Here is a 19,247-nt window from a genome sequence, read left to right as displayed (position 1 = left end):
TTCTTGCTGAAGTTATTAGGATCGTAATTATTTCTGAACTTAAGCAGTGCTTAGGTCTTTTTCTTGACTCTCTTTTGTCATTGGTTGGTAATTGAGGCAAAACCTCTTTGCACTGGAAAATTCAAAGGCTACACAACATGTTTCTTCCAAGTCCCAATAGTAAAAGAAAAAGAAAAAAAAAACAGCAGAATACGTATGTACACATTACGATTCCCAAAACTGACAAGAGTTTGACCTCTCTCTATATGGTAAATTCCTTTTGATGAGTGTTGTTATTATTATTACCACCTTCTCTCAGACCTTGAAGACATAGATGCAATGTTCTCTGGACACTATCTGCAACCAACTTGAGTTTTCCCTGAGTCAAATCTCCTGCAGCAGAACCGTTGACTTCCACTGTACGGCTCACTCTCTGTTTACATTTCTCCCAATCGTCCACTCGCTGCCAACAAGCTCGACCTCCATGACTTCCTTCCATTCCAAGAAACGTCACGCTAGGATTTTCGCCAAATGTGTATCTTAACCTAACTGATACACAGTAAGGCAACCATGCTGCTCCTCCAGCCGCGTTTATATGGGGTATGTGCACAGGATCAAGAACAACGGTTAGCGCAAAGTCAACCGTGTTGTGCGGCCGGTCGTAATGGATATTGCTTTTAGCTGCACAATTGTTGTCTAAATCTGTACCAGAATGGTTCTCTAGACATAGCTCGATTCGAGGTCTCTGTGCAGGAGCAATCTCTCCAGCTTGTTGTGATTGGGATAATCCTTTTTTCCAAGCTATCAGTTTCAGAAACTCTCTCAAGACCGATATGGGTAACGTGAGGAGTGTTATGAAAGAGGCAACTCTTGAGGCATCATACGGTTCTGATGCGACACGGCGGCTGAAATAATCGCAGATTTCTCCAATCTCGGATTGGGTTAACTCCTCTTGAGCCGCAGCAGAAGAACCATTTTGTTGTGCTTGGTGATGGAATCGCCTTACGCTAAGGACTTGAAGAAGGAGCTGAACTCTATGGACACTCACCGCAAACACATAGCCACTGCAAAAACAAAAACAACAAAAAAACAAAACAATAGATAAGCTTAAGCATAATCCTTCAAGATTGAGCATAAGTTTCTTGGTTTGGCTTACCCGACAAAGAAGCGTAAGGCTGGTTGTTCTTGGTCTAAATTCAAGAGAGCGCCTTCGTTATCCTTCAAGATGGAACCCAAGATCTCTCTTAAGAGATCTGGTAACTGAGCAAATAGCCACAGTACTCCAAGATATTTAAGGATACCACGCAAAACCTTTTTAAGAGCCACAAGAGGAACCCATCCTCCGCCATAGCCACCGTCATCACCTAAACCGATTATCGCTGTGTTTAATTCACCTCTTACATGCGCTGGTACAGCAGTGCCTGGTGTTCTACGCACAGGCAATCCTGAGCTAACCACTAAAGATCCTGAAGCAACACTGGCTACTCGATTCATTGCAGCTCTTGCACTAGAAGGGGAAAAGTTAACTCTGTTCACACCGTTAACAGTTGGGTTTCCACTGTTGGGATTTGTTGCTCCTTGGCTACCTGTCAAATTTGGTTCTAAACCGTTCAATTCTTGAGCAACATGCTCCATGATGAAAGGTCTGAATTGGGGACATGGCAAGGAGCCTCCAATAGAAGCACCACCCTTGGGTGGAGTTGCTGGCTGCAACCAGACTTGATCTCCAGCAAAACATCTCATGTCTACTGCAAAACGTTTACGGTATATGATCCTTATCCAATAGGGTCCACGGAGTACTACAGAGACATCGATGGGCAAGAGAGAGCTTGGAACGATGCCAGGTCCGCTTCTCCCTGCAGCTGCTAGCATTGCAACTCCATGGAAACCTCCACCAAGTGGGCTTGGAGCAGAAGAAGCAACAGTATTTCCTGAAGTTGCTGAGGCAGACTGGCCAGTAGCATTAGGAGCTGCTAAAGTTGAAGGGGCAATGATTCCTTGAGTTTGTTGTATCTGATTTGATTGTCTTGAAGACGCTGTAGCAGGTACAACAGGCATGCCAGTGGCAGTACTAGCTCGGGCAGGGCGAGTAGCGGCAGCTAATGCATGCAAAGGCCCAGCAGTAAGGCGAATGCAATCCAAAAGGGATTCTACCTCTGCTCCGTTTATGAAATCCTCCAAGAACTGTACAAGAGTAACTCACGATGAGAAAAAGCATATATTTGGAACTCTTATAATAAAAATATTTCCCATGAAGAGAGCAAATGTTAAGTCCTGCGAACTACTCACCTTTGTATGTGGCCATAGTTGGTCAGGAGAGACATGCATGGTGCATCCATCTTTACCTGATTCCCACTCGACAACAAAACGCGCCAAAACGCCTGAACCAAAGCTAAACCACAGGCTTGTTAATCCCACAGCCTCAATCTTGAAAGCTCTCCACCTATCTACTGGCTCACCACTGCCTTTTCCTCCAGTAGATCCTTTCATAGTGGAATTAGCACTGCACTCTTCTGTTTTTTCATCTGGCTTTATGCCAAGTAGTTTCCGCATACCAAGGGAGAACATTCTAGCATTTGAAAGCCTTTGTATGTCGGCCACAAGCTTCTTTATACTATCGGCTTCCACAGACTGATAGCTCAGAACAACACCTTCAGGGTCATAACGGATATGAGAATCAACATCAGATGAATTCGCAATGTGAACTCCAGAACCCCATGGTGTGGTTTTACTTCCCTTTTGAAGTTCCCAGAGATCCCTAAAGTGTTGGTCATTTATTTTCACATCCCAACACATGCTTCCAGGTCTACCAAGCTGCAAGCATATATGTTGCCAGGAATCATTTTGAGCAAATGGAAGCCTGAACCATATATCTGAAAATGCATCTCTTAGTCCCATTTCCTCAACATATTGAATATCCAATGCCTCCATCTGACTAGTTAGTTTGGCATGCTTTATGGACAACGAAGAATGCCTGACCACATGGAGAAGAGCATAAACAAAAACGCTTGAAGGTGCATTCCCCTTGTTTGCTTCAGCTATGAGATTCCCATAGCTGCATCCTATAGTTTTTGTTGATGTTGACACGGCAGTGGATAAGGTCTGTGATGCAGGGCTCCAACTCTTCACTAATTCACTCTGTACCAGTTCAGAGGTTTTTCTTCTCTTATTGGGACTAGCAACACCTTCCACTACCTGGAGGGATGGGATCAATCTTAGCAAATCTGAAGCTGAACGTTTCCGGGGCTTCTGATCTTTCCTTAACAAAGGACCAGCAGATGATGTTGCAAGATCAGCTGTTTGAGCTGCAAATAACGGAAATTTTTGAATTCTAATATTGAGAAAGTTCTATGAAGGTAAAAAAAAAGGCTATGGAAAAATGTTCTTACATAGGGGAAGAGGTGACAATGAGGATTCAGTGACCAGTCTAGAGCCTGACTCAGAGACTCCATTCCCAGTAGAGAGGGATGGAGACAGTATCAGGGATAACTCCTGGTCAGAGTTAGAGATGGCTATCTTCTTCATAGCTGAACCCTTCCCAGGGGGAGATGATAACATATTATAAGAGCTAGATTGTAAGGGACCCTGTCGATTATACAAGGAATCTGAATGATAGCTAGTCAACATTGGAGCTTTTCCATGGCCGGTAACAGCAGAGAGATTTTTGGGAACTAAACCATGTCCATCAATTGACATAAGAGCAGATGTCACTTTCTGAAGTCCAAACACTCCATCTACGACACTAGAGAAACTCAACTGGCTTCCACTCATTTCTGTCAAAGCCTCGTCAACCAATCCAGGCTGACGGTGTCCAGATGCTTGATTTATGCCCTCAGCATCCGAGAATGAAGATACAAATTTAACCACATCGGATGTAATCAAGTTAAGATCATCTTCGAGAATCCGTATCTGCCCTATATCAATTTTCTTAGCTCGCAAAATATTGCTTGGATCATTGAAAGACTGAGGTTTTCCCGAACCATCCATCTGAGTTTCCAGTAATTTAAACAATGGTGTGAAGTCCTTTTCGAGCTCCATTAGCAAAAGGTGAGAGCTTTCACAGTCAGGGAATCCCAAAGTCAGAATGCTTGACCCATCCAAGAGGCTTTTAGGAACTTTGTTTATACCAAAACCATGTTCATAGACCTGCATTAAACGCAAACGTCAACACTCCCAACTCCAGAGAGTGAATTTGAACAACAAGCTGAGGCAAACAATTACTACCTCAAGACCCAAAAATTTGCCAATAGCAGCAAAAAAATGCAAAATACTTTTGCTTCTCAAGTTGATAAAGGCATCAACTGCAGATATACTTCCTTGGTTTAACGCATCTTCAAATTCCTCCAAGATGGAGGAGGTCAAGATACTCTTGGATGACTGTAGAAGAAACCGACCAGTCCTGCAATCAATAACATATAGTGAGAATAGTCAGCTAAAATAAGATCTCTCCCAATACATAGATGAAGATATCATACCTTATATTTATCCCCAGTGTGAAAAATGAAGATCCATAGGCTCGCACTCGTAAGACCTCTGGCTCTACTCGCTCTTTAGAGTCTACCATGTTATCTCCCTAAAAGAATGGCGAAAGAGAAAATGATCCAATTAAATTCAATTAGTTGTTGAGACAGCAAGAGAAATATGGCCTAACTATACTAGCTCCCCAGCCAAAAGAAGCTAGGCAATAGGCCATGTGAACTGCAAAAATTAAACTACTTTTTCGAAAAAATATAAATTATCGAAACCTAGGTTCGGCCATCTCTGAAATTTAAATTTGCGATTATTAATGCTTAATCTCATGGTCTATAGCATGAAAGCTATGCATTATTTAGCAAGGGCTATGTGTCATAAACAGAAATCTATCTATTGACATGCAAGTGACATACTAAATGTCCAACTAGTGTAAGTAGCTCTGACCTGGGAAAAAGTCCTACAACTTTCAAGGAACAAAATATTCAACATTAAGCCGAAAACAACTCTTTCTTTACCTCAATACCAGGCTCATCCAGGAGGGCTTGAAGGATCACATCACTTGGAGTTCGACAAATACGAGTATTCCTCAAAAGCTCTTTCTGAATTTCAAGAAGACGGGTATATCTATTACAGCATATAGCTTTAAGCAGAAGCTTCTCCACGTCAATGCAGCTCTGGTCGAGAGAAAACTCAGCTTCCTTGCCAGTAAGTGGGTCAATTACAAATGTGCTGTGAGAACATTTAATCTGGAGATCTGACCCTGGTTCAATTTTAATAAATGGGCCAGAATTTTTATCAGAATCTGACCAGTAAAAAAGTTTCATTCCTGGCGTTCGAAGACTAACAGAATCTGCCTCTCCTTCTTGGTTCGCTGGTGTGGTACCAGTATCTGAAATTAAGTCGAAGCGAATTGCATCTTTCCATCTCCCCTGCAGAAGAGCTCGGACCTGTCTTATGACTGTGTCCATGACAATGGCAACGCACAGCTCATGGAGCACCGCATATAAAATTGTGAATGGATTTTCTGCCACGGACATTCGACGCTCTAAATCATCTCCAAGGATATGCCGTCTTGTCACTTCAAGTTTAATGGGGCCACTTCTTTCACCAACAAGTAGATCCAAATGCAATATCCGCCACATGGATAGGTGCCCTCGGTAACCAAGAGTAACAAGAACTTTAAATTCCCCATCGACAGATAAGGTAACTGTACCTTTAGAAATTTTCACCTCTGTTATTTCTTTTGGAAGTGTGATTTCAAGCAGTTTGGAACGTACAAGTACCTCCAGCTTTCTTAGAGCTGGTTTCTGTTGATGCTCATCCAAAGAGCTCTGCATGCCCACATCATCTAGACACTTTGGCAGGCGCTGATAAGAACCTGTCAGCAAAATCTCAACAGCAGAGGGAACGTCATAGACAGGAGCGCGAGCTTGCTGTAGACCTTCATGCATAAAAAACAGCGAATCCGCAGCTTGTGTGAAGCATATGTCATGAGCTGATAATGTACTCCCAAGGTCTTGAAAGTAGTTTATAAGAGGAACCTGCAGCCCAGGAGGTTTAGCCAAAAATGAATAAATAGCTCAATAAATTTTCGAATACTTACTCTGTAAAGAAAGTGAACACAAGCAAGCATCAACAATCTATGAAATCATAATTTTTTAAAATGGAACGTTGATCTGAAGTAAACTACCTTGAATTTTTACAGAGACACTACAGTCATAAATTTCTTAAAATATGCAGAAATAACAGAAGTACATGATAACATTGATAAGCCTACTTGGAATGTGAAGTTCCATGGAATTTAAGAGACAAATCTAAACTTTAGTAGACAAGCAACGTAATCCAAACAACAAAAACCCATCAAGGACAAGATCACACAAAAGGATCTTCCAATTCCATTCAAAGTCTGTAAATCATCCTACAAACATCAAAACTATATCCACGGGAAATGTGTTTAAAACTAATAGATCATGCAATCAACAAAACCAAACCCTAATCTTGCAACATATCCAATTCCAGTCCAAGAAAGCTTCAAACTTTCACTTCGACCCACAGACCCAAAACGTTAATACTTAGCGAGAAACAGAGAAAGACAAACCTGTTTACACCACTTGGCGAGGGCATTGAGGCGGAGCATCCGTTGCTGAGTCTTAGCGACATACTTAAGGAGGCTAACCTTCTTCTCAGTATCAGAAAGCTCCGTCGACTTAGACTTATCCACAAGTTCCTTAAAAGAAAGGAACGATTCCTCTGCGGCTCGACCAACAAGAGCAGAGAAATCCACCGTCTGTTGCCCTAATTCCGCCATCGCGGAGAAAGAAACAAAATCGCCACCACCCGATTCAGAAACTTAGGAGATCTCACGATTCGTAAAAAATTAGGGTTCTTATCCTCCGCTTCCCCCACCACGACGACAAAAGCACAAAGCTTCCCTTTTCCAGCAACCGGATTTGATTCGGACAAGAGAGACAGAGAAAAAGGGTTTAAAATTGAAAGGGGTCAGGGAAGAGTCGAACGCAAAACGTTGAACGGAAGATGAAAAAAAAAAAAAAAAAAACGATTTTTGGAGAAATCGGCTGAAGAAGCCTTTTTTTTTAACAGACGGCAAAATCTAATTTTTGTGTGGGGTCTCTCTTTTATCCACGTAAGCAAGTAAGTCACTATTAAATTATTAATTAGACATTTTAACCATCATTAAAAAGGTTAATTACAAAATTATCATTAATGTACACTACACTCTTAAGTAGAAGATGTGTGATGTATTAATGTATATATGGTGAATAGTGTGTATAACAATTGGACGGTGAAAACGTTGTTCCGAGTTCCGACAATAAACGGTGAATAGTAATACTGTAATAGTGTATAACAATTTTTCATAAGGAACCACAAGAAACACTTATTTGAGATTTTGGTACGAGGTTTATTTTTCTATGAAGCAATAGTAATACTGTAATAGTGTAACGCATGTAGGAGTAGCAAGGCCTTCTCACTTGTCCAACTAATTTATGTTGGGCGGCAAATAAAGAACCAGCATGAATTTTTATATATACTTTGAACCCAATACCAAAAAGCCCAGCGATGTGTTCATTCTAATAGTTGTCTACAACCAATTTTGACACACTATTTTGGTGTATTTATAATTATTATTAGTTTATGATATTTGCATATTATTGATGTAAAAAAATTTCTGTAAGAAAAAAGTGCTTTGTTTTCACCTCCATGTACTGGAAGAACATGAAACCTAATATATTGATATACTATATTAGAGTACATAGAACTCTTTGACCAAAAAAAAAAGAGTACATAGAACTCAAATATTGTTGACTACTTTGGCTATAAAACTGTTTTGTATTAGTATTACTATGACCACAACATGCATATCTAAAAGCTAGTTTGACTACTTTGGCTAAAAAAGGACTATATCTATAATACATGTATTACTAAAGAATTCTGTAGGTACATTTTCTACCGGTCAATTCAACATCCTATTGTAATTTCCTTTTAAGTAAAAGTTGTATAAGACTCTTTCACAATTATTTATTCACTATAAATACCACGAACTGTACCATTCTTACCAACAAATATATATTTCTCCCACACACATAAATAAACACAAATCATGAGCAATATGAAAATAACAAATAGGTTTATGCTAGTGGCAACATTCATAGCATGTGTGTTCATAAGCAGCATGAACATGACGGTTGGAAAAGTAATTGGGTATCCAGGGTTGAAGCCTGATCTTCCTTGTGATCATCATCGGTATCCTTCTGCATGTGCACCCTCCGAACAACCAGTGAATCCTTACAGACGGGGATGTAGTAAAATACATAGATGTAGACGCGATTCACCCCCTGCACCAATTTCTAGAAAAATGTTAATACGAGGTCAATTAATTTATAATAATGCATATAATGCATATATCCAATATCCATGAATAATAAATTTATGGGTTTGGTTGTGTTTAAGCCATGTTGTTCTCTACATCTACACATTTACCTTAATATTTTTCAGCATGTATTATTGTATTACGATATATACAGTGGTGAAATCTTGTTTTATCATTCAGTTTTGTTCGATTTAAGCTCCTTCTTATTAATGGTAAAATAAAACAAATCAGATCACATATATTCATAGCATTTAAGGACCTAGTGTGTCACACGTGTGAACCTGTAATGTTTGTTATACACAACAAGACAATGATTTTTGACTGGGCCCAGCCCACACGAGGGTCCTAACATCTCTCAACAGGGTTGGTGTTTTTGGGCCCAGGTGGACCCTTTTATCTCATTCTCCTCCTCCTCCTCACGTTTATATGAAATTTTTCACCTATATAAATTTAATCAATTTTATTTATATAAAATTCTTGACATGTAGATTATAAGATTAAGATGAAGTCGTTGTCAATTTGGACCTTCAATTTTTTATGTCAGATTCTTCCATCGTAATCATGCATGGGGGCATGAACATGATGATGTTTAGCAATAAATGATGTTGATGATCATTATGCTGTTATAATTTTATTATATATAATTTGCATGGAGCCATTTATTTATCAACGCTATTATTATTATGCTCCTTTGTGAAAAAATACTACATTACCATATTTTAGGGTCGACGAAATGGGCATGACATGTACCGCCGCCCATACCACATATGGTTGACCATTTACTGTTGAGTTAGTCGTGTTTGGCCCTCCCCACCGAAGATTATATAACCCAATACACATAAGAATTAGTTAGCATTTGCACCTGCATAGAAAAAAATTAGCACTAGATTAAATTATTCCCAGCATTATACTATATTATAATCATTGATCGGAAGGAATGTTTCCTAATTACATAATTGGTAATCATGTTTAACGCACAATTACTTGAATTAACATGAATCCCTAATTATCTATTGACTTCACAATAATCCATGAATTTAGAGCCAAGACAAGGCCACAGGGGCACATGGGAAGTATAGTACGAAAATGCTATGGCAGACCAGGACTTTTAGTTCGTTTAAACTTTAAAATTTATTTGAATTCAATTAGTATTTGTCGGCATTTTATAATATAAGAAATTGAAAATAGTCTTAAAAAAAGGCAAGCATAGGCCAATAGGCCTTGTGAATGGCGGACCCCATAAGAAGGACAACGAACGAATCGAATCCACGGGAATCAAAACACATGTTTGAAGCTGACCACTTTCGATTTCTTTCCCATCTGTGGGCTCCATTATGTCTTAGCTGTCATTTTTTAATTCCATTTTCATATAAACCATCACCAATTAAATAAAAATAATCTCCGACAAAACACTCTTTATTTATATATTTAGTCTTTTTCTTCTTTTTTTTCTTTGCTATTATTTTTCATCAAATTGATATTTCTGTTTTTGATATTTTTTCAAAAGACTCGAATATCTTTTGCCGTAAAAACTGATTAAAGTACTAAAAAGAAGAGGTATACCTTTTTATGCGAGTGGTAAAAATGATTCATATTTCAAGTTTGATTAGAATTTATTTTGGGTGGATAAATTCGACACAGAAAAGGAGAGACTGTGCCAAGTTGGCCTTTGCCCACTGGCTTGGCCGCAATTATTCTCAGGAAAATGACGCCATTCGTGACATCATTCTCTCCCGACAACACTCCTTACGGTCCAACCAATCCCAGCATCCACCTGGCAACATCACCTCCGTTCAAATAATCATCCTCAATGATCAATTCCATATATAATTTTATACCACACACGATCCAATATTTAGCCCTTTGTTTCTCTACACACATCTCACATCCCCCTATCTCTCTCTCTCTTCAAACGTTTTAGTTCCCCAAAAAAATATCAAAAGAACTAAAAGAAAAACCCTAGAAGCCGAAGAATCTCCTACTCGTTGTCGATCGGATCACCTAACTAATTACTCGTTGATAATCATTATATCGAGAAATATGATTAATTTTGAGGCCACGGAGCTGAGATTAGGGCTACCGGGTGGGAATCACGGAGGAGAAATGGCTGGAAAAAATAATGGTAAAAGAGGATTTTCTGAGACTGTTGATCTCAAACTGAATCTTTCATCGACGGCTATGGATTCAGTTTCCAAAGTCGATTTAGAGAATATGAAGGAGAAGGTCGTAAAACCACCAGCCAAGTAAGAAACTGAATTTCAATCTCTATTTCAACTAATAATATTGTCTTCTAGGTTCGGTAAAATTAGGTTATACTAGGCGGTCATTATGTAGAGATGTATACGCTTTAACATGATTTCTAGCTAGGTTAGGGAACTCGAACGGAATAATTATGCTGATACTTCTCCTAAGATCTTTGTTTTTTATTTGGTTTTGCTCCATGTTTCAATTGTAGTTAGGTTGAGAGTCTGTTTGATTATTTTTTTGTCGGGAAGAACTAGAAAAATACAAAACATAAGGAATCTTTCTTTATCTACCAAAAAGATTAAAGATTAAATAAACTTTTGGACAACTACAACCACCTAACATCCGACACGTGTAGAACAACTAGATCATTTACAAACATTTTACAAAAAAAAGAAGTAATGAGTATTATTGAAATTAAAAAAAAAAAATCATTACGAAATTTCAGGGCACAAGTTGTGGGATGGCCACCGGTACGATCTTTCCGCAAGAACGTCATGTCCGGCCAAAAACCGACCACCGGAGATGCCACCGAAGGAAACGATAAGACTTCTGGCAGCAGTGGAGCCACCTCATCCGCCTCCGCATGTGCCACCGTGGCTTATGTGAAGGTTAGCATGGACGGTGCACCGTACCTACGGAAAATTGACTTGAAACTCTACAAAACTTACCAAGATCTCTCCAACGCCTTAAGCAAAATGTTTAGCTCTTTTACCATAGGTAAATAAAAATTGACAATATATCTATCTACTAAAACATGATCCTTTTTATCATATATTGTTTGAAATTTGAAATTTTATTTTTCAGGCAACTATGGACCACAAGGAATGAAAGATTTCATGAATGAGAGTAAATTGATCGATCTTCTAAACGGATCAGATTATGTTCCAACATATGAAGATAAAGATGGCGACTGGATGCTTGTAGGAGACGTACCGTGGGAGTGAGTATTTTTATATCTTTAAATTTATATATGAATTATTATTATAAATACGTCTATACAAAATATTTATTTACATGTTGTTTGGACTATTTTAGGATGTTTGTTGATTCATGCAAACGTATACGAATAATGAAGGGATCAGAAGCAATCGGACTTGGTTAGTATTGTTTAATCCAAAACTGGTGGTGTAAAATTATACTATGAATCTTTGCTAATACTAATTTTCTATATATTGCAGCTCCAAGGGCATTAGAAAAGTGCAAGAACAGAAGTTGAGTTCTCGACGACATTTCGTGTTCTTACCTAAAAAAGGAAGAAAGCCTGTTTCGATCGGTTGGATATCTCGAACCGAGAAAGCTAAACCGGCTCGAAACTATTGTTCCGAGCAAGGAGTTTGCTTATAATATTAATTAATAATAATATTAATATTGTGGTGTATTACATTTTAAAAAATTAAATCGTTTTTGTTATATGTATTATATACATATATTAATATGTATATTTAATTAGGTTGCATCTATTTCCGTTAAAACCAACTTTTGTTTTTACGCATTATCGTGTTGTCTATATGGTCTGTGTCCGTAAGGCATCTTAATGTGTTACTTTGACGTACCAAATTATTACTTACATTATTTCATTTCTCAACAATCTTTTTTTATCCAACATTTTCAACCACCTTAAATTATACCTTTTTGTTTGTTTATTCTTTATTTTAGTAACTTTTCAATAAGTGGAGCTAAATGACATGAGATGGTTAACAATCGTAAAACCAACAAACGGAAGATTAGTAGTGCGGATCTTTTTGTATCAATGTAACTCGAAGACCAATTATTGTCGTGCGTATATATAAGGTTGGCCTCAACAGGATCCAATTGGTGTTTAGTGTCTATTTCTTTCTTTTTTAATAAGGTTGGCCTGGCCTCAATTATTGTTTTTTTTTATTTCTAATATTACATTTATCAATTTTTGGTGTTTTTTCGGTGAAACACAAATGAAAAAACTTTAAATAGATCAAGGTAATGTGGGTGGTGGAAAGGGCAAGAGCATGTGGATAATGTAGAGTTGTTGGGGGACAATATTTTAATGAATTCCGAGTAAATTAATAATGTCTTTAATATGTATGCTCCATTATTGATGCTTTACGCTGTCATCGACATCCATTGCCTCAACAAACAATGGTTGATAATGATGATATTTGTTTTATTTATTATTTATCTGATTTTTTAGTAAATTTGATCTAGTTTGTATCCTTGGTTGTCAAATTCACCACATGTATTTACTTGTTTGTAGAATACTTAGTTCAATATAAATTGGCTGATTTTGCTCTCGTTGTGAATTACAACTTGTAACTTAACAAGTACAAAATGCACAAAAGATGGTTCTCAAAAAACAGATTCACAAAAGATGATTACAAGAAGATGAAAGATACACAAAAATAAACAAGAAGCACAGCTTCGTCCCAACAATAATTAAGTAATTTGGGGGGAAAAACATTTTGGGCCATGGTTAACACTAGGGAAAAAAAATTGGGGCCTTACATTTTCTCATAATAATGGGCTTTTCATCAATTTTCTTAAATATTAATGGGCCTTTGGCCCGATAACAGCTACCCTATCCATTTGGTCCGGGCACTCTAGAATACTCTCTTCGCTCTTCTCTTTCTCTCGTGTACTCTGTTTTATCCAACTTATAACAATTTGAAGCGGACTTGATATGGGCTCAGTTTCGGTAAACCAAACCCGTATTGCCCGTTAAGCCCATAGACAAACAATTCAAGTTGACTTTGACTGAAGTCAACACTTAAAGATCTGTAGGCTCGCCAGCCCAGTCTCTATACTATTTTAGATCAAAGCTGAAAATTCATCTCGTGTCAATAAAGAAAAATTACGAGGAAGCGGATAGATTTGCTTTTTTACTTACGCATCATAGAAGAAATTTGTTAAACTGCTAAGTGAGTTTTGAGAAACAAAATTTTAAATAATCCAAAATGGCTAATTCAATGGACCGATTATGTTAACTTTGATTAGTCAATGATCGAAATTCAATATTTATCCAAATGAGAGCGACTCTTATCTACTAGGCTGCTATTTTCTACAAACAAACAAAAACAATCACAATTAGCCGCCTCTCCTCATTAGTCATTATCTGTATCGCGATGGGGAAGATACGCAATGCTTAGTTATAAACCGTCCGATCAGATGACTTTGACCAGTGACCTTCCGTTCAAAGAATATCGACGGTTCTTAGACACATTTTTCACCGGAGTCTCACCCTCACAGGTCATCTTAATTTCTCGTAAAAGAGCATATTACATTGATATTCCAAATTATACCACTTCATAATTTATTTTTATTTTCCAAATAAAATTAATTTATTAAAACTTCAGCACTCCAATTCTGTAGAGAAATTTTAAGAGGAGAAACCCAATTTTCTTTTATTTTGTAACGAATCTCTTTTAAAAAAATCTAACAACAGAATTATATATTTTCATTATTCTATCGAATCCAACGAAATTTCAATATACAGATATCTATATACAAATATTTAACCTACATGTGTGTATCATATGGTTTAAGCACGTTACCTGTAACGTATGTAATTAAATCAATTGCGTAGAATCACAAGAAAAACATTATTATATAATTAACTATTGATCCTATAATTTTATTATTTTCATATATATATAGATATATAGATAGATGCATTAGACCACCAAGAAAACAAAGACTTATCGATCATGAAGATCAGACTTAGCATAACCATCATACTTTTATCATACACAGTGGCTACGGTGGCCGGACAACAATGCGGTCGTCAAGGCGGTGGTCGAACTTGTCCCGGTAACATCTGCTGCAGTCAGTACGGTTACTGTGGTACCACCGCGGACTACTGTTCTCCGACCAACAACTGTCAGAGCAATTGTTGGGGAAGTGGGCCTAGCGGACCAGGGGAGAGCGCGTCGAACGTACGCGCCACCTACCATTTCTATAATCCGGCGCAGAATAATTGGGATTTGAGAGCCGTGAGTGCTTATTGCTCCACGTGGGATGCTGATAAGCCGTACGCATGGCGGAGCAAGTATGGCTGGACCGCCTTCTGCGGGCCGGCAGGACCTCGTGGTCAAGCTTCTTGCGGCAAGTGTTTAAGGGTAAGTTAATTAATTATCTTTTTCTCAAATCTTTATATAAGTATGTTTGTGCAAAAGGAGATCATATAGAAAGTGTTGGAATTAAGACGAATACAAGATAAAATTTGTTACCATTTACCAACGTCAACGTGTTAGTGAAATATTTCAAAAGATGTATAGCCGGTAAAAATTGTGATTAACCGGTGGGTATAAATGGATTCAGGTGAAGAACACAAGAACAAATGCTGCAGTAACTGTGAGAATAGTGGACCAATGCAGCAACGGAGGCTTGGATTTGGATGTAGCAATGTTCAATCAAATAGACACCGATGGTTTTGGCTATCAACAAGGCCATCTCATTGTTGACTACCAATTTGTCGACTGTGGCAATGAGCTCATTGGGCAGCCTGATTCCAGAAACATGCTTGTTTCGGCCATTGATCGCGTTTGATATTATGTAATGATTTTGAGGTCAATATCGATCGGTCTACATAAAAATAATAAAGACCGCTATATATGTATTGTCGAGGGATATATGTTTCGTATCAATAAGGAAATTTTAAATATTATTATCATTCGATACGTACTACTTTAGTAAAATGAAAAAACTTCAACCGCCATGGAACGTGTAACAAACGACTTGAAACACCTAGCAAGAATAGTAAGTACATTGAATATTCAAAGGAAAGCCAAAGAAAATCATACGTACACAACGTGCTCCAAGCGTTTTGTTAGGCTAATCTAGTCATTTCATAGTATATAATTTTCTATAAATAAAGTTTCATCAATTCTTTATTTTATCTACCACAAAGTTAAACTAAAAAACAAATAACAACATATAGAAAGAAATGTCAAGACTTAGCTTATGTGTGTTTGTGTTGCTATGTGCGTTTGCGGCCAAAGCAGCCGCTCAATCCGCACCTAACGTTTGAGCAACTTACCATATTTACAATCCTGCACAAAACAACTGGGATCTCTACCGAGTAAGTGTGTATTGCTCGCGGTCGTGATTCTTGCGATAGATGTTTAAGGGTAAGTTCTTTTATCTATTTCAAAAATCACGTTTCTGAATGCTCTTTTCATATACAAATTTATTGAATGTGTGCATATGTCCCCTCGAACGCAGGTGACGAATACTGCGACCGGAACGCAAGCGACTGTGAGAATCGTGGATCAGTGTAGTAACGGTGGTTTGGACTTAGAGGAGGGTGTTTTCAGACAGCTTGATACTAACAGTCAGGGAAACGCTCGTGGTCACTTAATAGTCAACTACGAGTTTGTCAACTGCTAAAGATTTTCGAATTCTAGTTCATCTCCATATTATTTACCTTTAAACTCTAACTAATAATTTTAATAAGAGAAAATAAATGTCTCGAGTTTTATCTTTTCATATCAATGAAAATAAACCCAATAAAATATAGTGCGTTTGGAAAGTTGGTAAGGAATAAAATGATAATCGGATTTTATATAAAAAAGTTAACGAATATGCAAACACACATAGATTTAATTATTTATGTTAGAACACTTACTTGCAGCAAGCTAAGTAATCAACTTTGATCCATTAACTGATCCAAAAATTCTGGATACCGTAAAATTTTGACCACGTACGATACAAATAAGTAATAACGCCTAAAGACTAAAGATTAAACATAAACATATGTCCCCTCTAATAAATGCTCAATCATATTACCTCAAAAACTTCTAATTTCTACCACAAAGCTTGAAAAAGCCGCCATAGACATCTCCCAAGACTAGTCATACACTGAAAATTCAAAGCCTAATAAGAAAATTACTCATAACGTGACAAACTTTTTGGTATAGCAATTTATTCAGTGTATAAAAAACTTTTTCCCTATGATTATAAATTTCTTAGTCCATCTCTGATTATATCCCATTATATTTTAAAGAACAAACATCTAAATTAAGATCGCCAATGGCAAGACTTAATTAGCAGATGTGTCTTTGTTTTGCTAGCTATGCACATATGCAGCTAAAGCGGCAGCTCAAACCACTTCTAACGTAATAGCAATTTACCATTACTATTATCCCGAGCGGAAGATGCTTAAGGGTAAGTCACTCTATTTCTAAAACATTGCGTTTTATTAACACCGTTTACATAAAAAAAAATCACGTTTAATTTCATTCAAAAATCATATATATAAAAGTTGGTCAACTCTCTCCATATAAATGACACATCATCACACAACAAAATGACATATGTCATTCGATTTTTTTAAAATTAATAAAACTAATAAAATTAAATAAGCAAATTAAATCATTATACTTTAATTTTCTTTTATTATTATTATTTTCATATGAGTACTCTTGAAATCTTGTTCAGTTTATATCAATTCTATATATTTAATCATGAGACTATAACAATGTTGTTGGATTATTATATTTGGAGAATAAATAAAATCATAAATAGTTTATTTTTAATTAAGTTGAACAATTTTCAAATCATCAAAGACACGATCATTTCTCTAATATTGATATATGCAATGACAAAAAATCCAAAAGTGTTGACTTCAATGACATTCAATTTTTGCTATCTTTTTATTTTTTGTACGAATACTCTTCAGATCTTTTTCAGTTGATGTCAATCCAAACTTTAATCATGAATCTATCACAATGTTGTTGAAGTACATAAAATAAGGAATTGATTTATTTATAATCGAGTTAGGAAAATTTTAAACTACAAAAATAACATAGTTACACAGAATTGTATCAAAATATCATTATTGTTGTTATATGTATTCATGAAGTGAAAAAATATTAAAATCTTATAAATAATTAGCTTTATACACAAAAATATATAAATTGATATTTCGAGTCACAAATGAATCTAACCATAAAAATTGTAACTACATATTATAGATCTAATTTTATTAACATTACAAAAATAAACAAATAGTAAATAGAAATTAACATAAAGAACAATCAATGTAATTTTTTTTTAACAATTTTCAAAACAAACCCACGCGTAGCGTTGATACTCACTTAGTAAAATTAAAATCACGTGTAATGTATCCTATTACAATTTTTGATACAGAATAATTTCAAAAACGCAAACGCAGGTGACGAATACTGCGACGGAAACACAAAGGACGGTGAGAATCATTGATTAGTGTACTAACGGCTATTTGAACTAACGGTCAGGGATACTCACGTGGTCGCTTTATTGTCAACTGCTAGAGATCTTCAAGTTCATCAAATCTCCAATCACCGTCTTGCATCTTATTATTATCACCTTTCATAAGTTTTAAAATAAAATAGATATCATTATATTACACATGATCACGAGGTTAATCTTTCACAGTAAAAATTACAATTTCTATTTTGTAAAATGGAAATAGTTTGTTGAAATATTATTTTAGGGAGTAAATATAGTTTTTGATCTTTATCCTTTGACTCAGTCTTATAAATAAGTCTAGTTTTATCTCAGGAGTGCCGACTTACGTAGGTCTTATAAATAGGTGGTATCGCACTCCATTAAACCATCAGTTTTTTGGCTTTCTTATTTGTCAAAAAAAATAAAATATCGAAGCAAAATCTAATTAAAAGAGAGTACTACTACTACGGAGAAGATGATCAGAGAACCCCTTGGTGTACCCGAGTCTTCATTGAAGCATGTCTCTGTTCTTGGCAGAGGGAGCTTTGGCTCTGTCTCTCTCAAACAGGATTCTAACTTCCGACTCTATGCGAAGAGTCGTCTTCGTTCAATCACATAAAGATTCTCGTGAAAGAGCTTAGGATCATGCTTTGTTTCCACAATCATCCTCGCATCGTCCAAGCCTCAAGCCCTGTTCTTCACTTAGGGATCCAACCCGAAGAATGTTACATCTATATGGAGTTTGCCTCCAAAGGCACTCTCTTCAATATGATCTCCCAGTTTCGTGGGAAACCAATGCCTGAGAATATTATCAAAGGTGCCGCTCTTATGATCATACAAGGACTCGACGCTCTTCACTCACATGGTTACGTTCACTGCGATCTCAAGCCAGCCAACGTCCTCGTCTTCCCTTCCACCACTTTTGGAGAGCCATGGGATCTTAAGCTTGCTGATTTCGGTTCATCTAAAGAGCCTTCTACGGATTCTAGGTCGTTATTTCCTGGTACGCTGCAGTACATGCCACCATAATCTCTTGGACATGATGGAGTGATGGGACCGGCCGTTGATATATGGTCTCTAGGGTGTGTGGTTATTCAGATGTTTGGAGGTTGTCCAGTGATGACCAGAGACTGTTACATGTGGGGGCTTCCCAAACTTATATCTCCGGTGGCCAACGACTTCTTGATGCGGTGCTTGGCGTTGCAGCCGTCACGTAGGGCCACCGCAGCCCAGCTGTTGAGCCATCCTTTTGTTGCGGAAAGAGTCAGTGTTCCATTGCCAGAGATGATTCCGTGTCATTCTTATTTAAGGTTTCCTTCCGCCATAATTGACAACGTGGTGGAACAAGGAGGAATGATGCTTTGAAGACCTTAAAGCTTTGATATGAAGACATAAACGGTGGAGATGAGCCCCCAAAAGAAAGGAGTTTCATGCTAAGGCGGATGTTTAGGGTTCGGTGTCAAGAGTCGTATGTTTAGGG

At 37.2% G+C, this 19,247-nt stretch overlaps 4 protein-coding genes and 2 pseudogenes across 6 annotated transcripts; 5 read left to right on the top strand and 1 right to left on the bottom strand.

Annotated features, from left to right (window-relative positions):
• Positions 1-4: 4 nt before the first annotated feature.
• Positions 5-6,999, bottom strand: SWP (RNA polymerase II transcription mediator). The gene is made up of 8 exons (NM_111346.4): positions 6,551-6,999; positions 4,968-5,993; positions 4,455-4,552; positions 4,204-4,378; positions 3,369-4,125; positions 2,269-3,284; positions 1,136-2,163; positions 5-1,043 (listed from the first exon to the last, which is right to left on the bottom strand). Exons 1-8 carry the CDS (start codon positions 6,758-6,760, stop codon positions 242-244), a joined length of 5,112 nt encoding a protein of 1,703 aa, NP_187125.1. The 5' UTR covers positions 6,761-6,999; the 3' UTR covers positions 5-241.
• A 1,044-nt stretch (positions 7,000-8,043) lies between these two features.
• Positions 8,044-8,438, top strand: RALFL21 (RALF-like 21). Its single transcript, NM_001084638.2, has one exon. The coding sequence runs from the start codon at positions 8,072-8,074 to the stop codon at positions 8,387-8,389; it is 318 nt and encodes a 105-aa protein (NP_001078107.1). The 5' UTR covers positions 8,044-8,071; the 3' UTR covers positions 8,390-8,438.
• Positions 8,439-9,905: 1,467 nt separating this feature from the next.
• IAA16 (indoleacetic acid-induced protein 16) lies at positions 9,906-12,642 on the top strand. The gene is made up of 5 exons (NM_111345.3): positions 9,906-10,584; positions 11,034-11,305; positions 11,393-11,528; positions 11,624-11,685; positions 11,767-12,642. The coding sequence occupies exons 1-5, from the start codon at positions 10,382-10,384 to the stop codon at positions 11,802-11,804; spliced, it is 711 nt and encodes a 236-aa protein (NP_187124.1). The 5' UTR covers positions 9,906-10,381; the 3' UTR covers positions 11,805-12,642.
• Positions 12,643-14,036: 1,394 nt separating this feature from the next.
• Positions 14,037-15,372, top strand: PR4 (pathogenesis-related 4). Its single transcript, NM_111344.6, has 2 exons — positions 14,037-14,676; positions 14,879-15,372. Exons 1-2 carry the CDS (start codon positions 14,266-14,268, stop codon positions 15,104-15,106), a joined length of 639 nt encoding a protein of 212 aa, NP_187123.1. The 5' UTR covers positions 14,037-14,265; the 3' UTR covers positions 15,107-15,372.
• A 90-nt stretch (positions 15,373-15,462) lies between these two features.
• Positions 15,463-16,088, top strand: AT3G04717 (annotated as a pseudogene). Its single transcript has 2 exons — positions 15,463-15,687; positions 15,782-16,088.
• A 2,157-nt stretch (positions 16,089-18,245) lies between these two features.
• AT3G04715 lies at positions 18,246-19,154 on the top strand (annotated as a pseudogene). The gene has a single exon.
• Positions 19,155-19,247: the final 93 nt, after the last annotated feature.

The sequence above is a fragment of the Arabidopsis thaliana genome, chromosome 3 (genome assembly GCF_000001735.4).
Source record: "Arabidopsis thaliana chromosome 3, partial sequence".
NCBI lineage: Eukaryota > Viridiplantae > Streptophyta > Magnoliopsida > Brassicales > Brassicaceae > Arabidopsis > Arabidopsis thaliana.
This window is presented reverse-complemented; position numbering and strand designations above follow the sequence as displayed.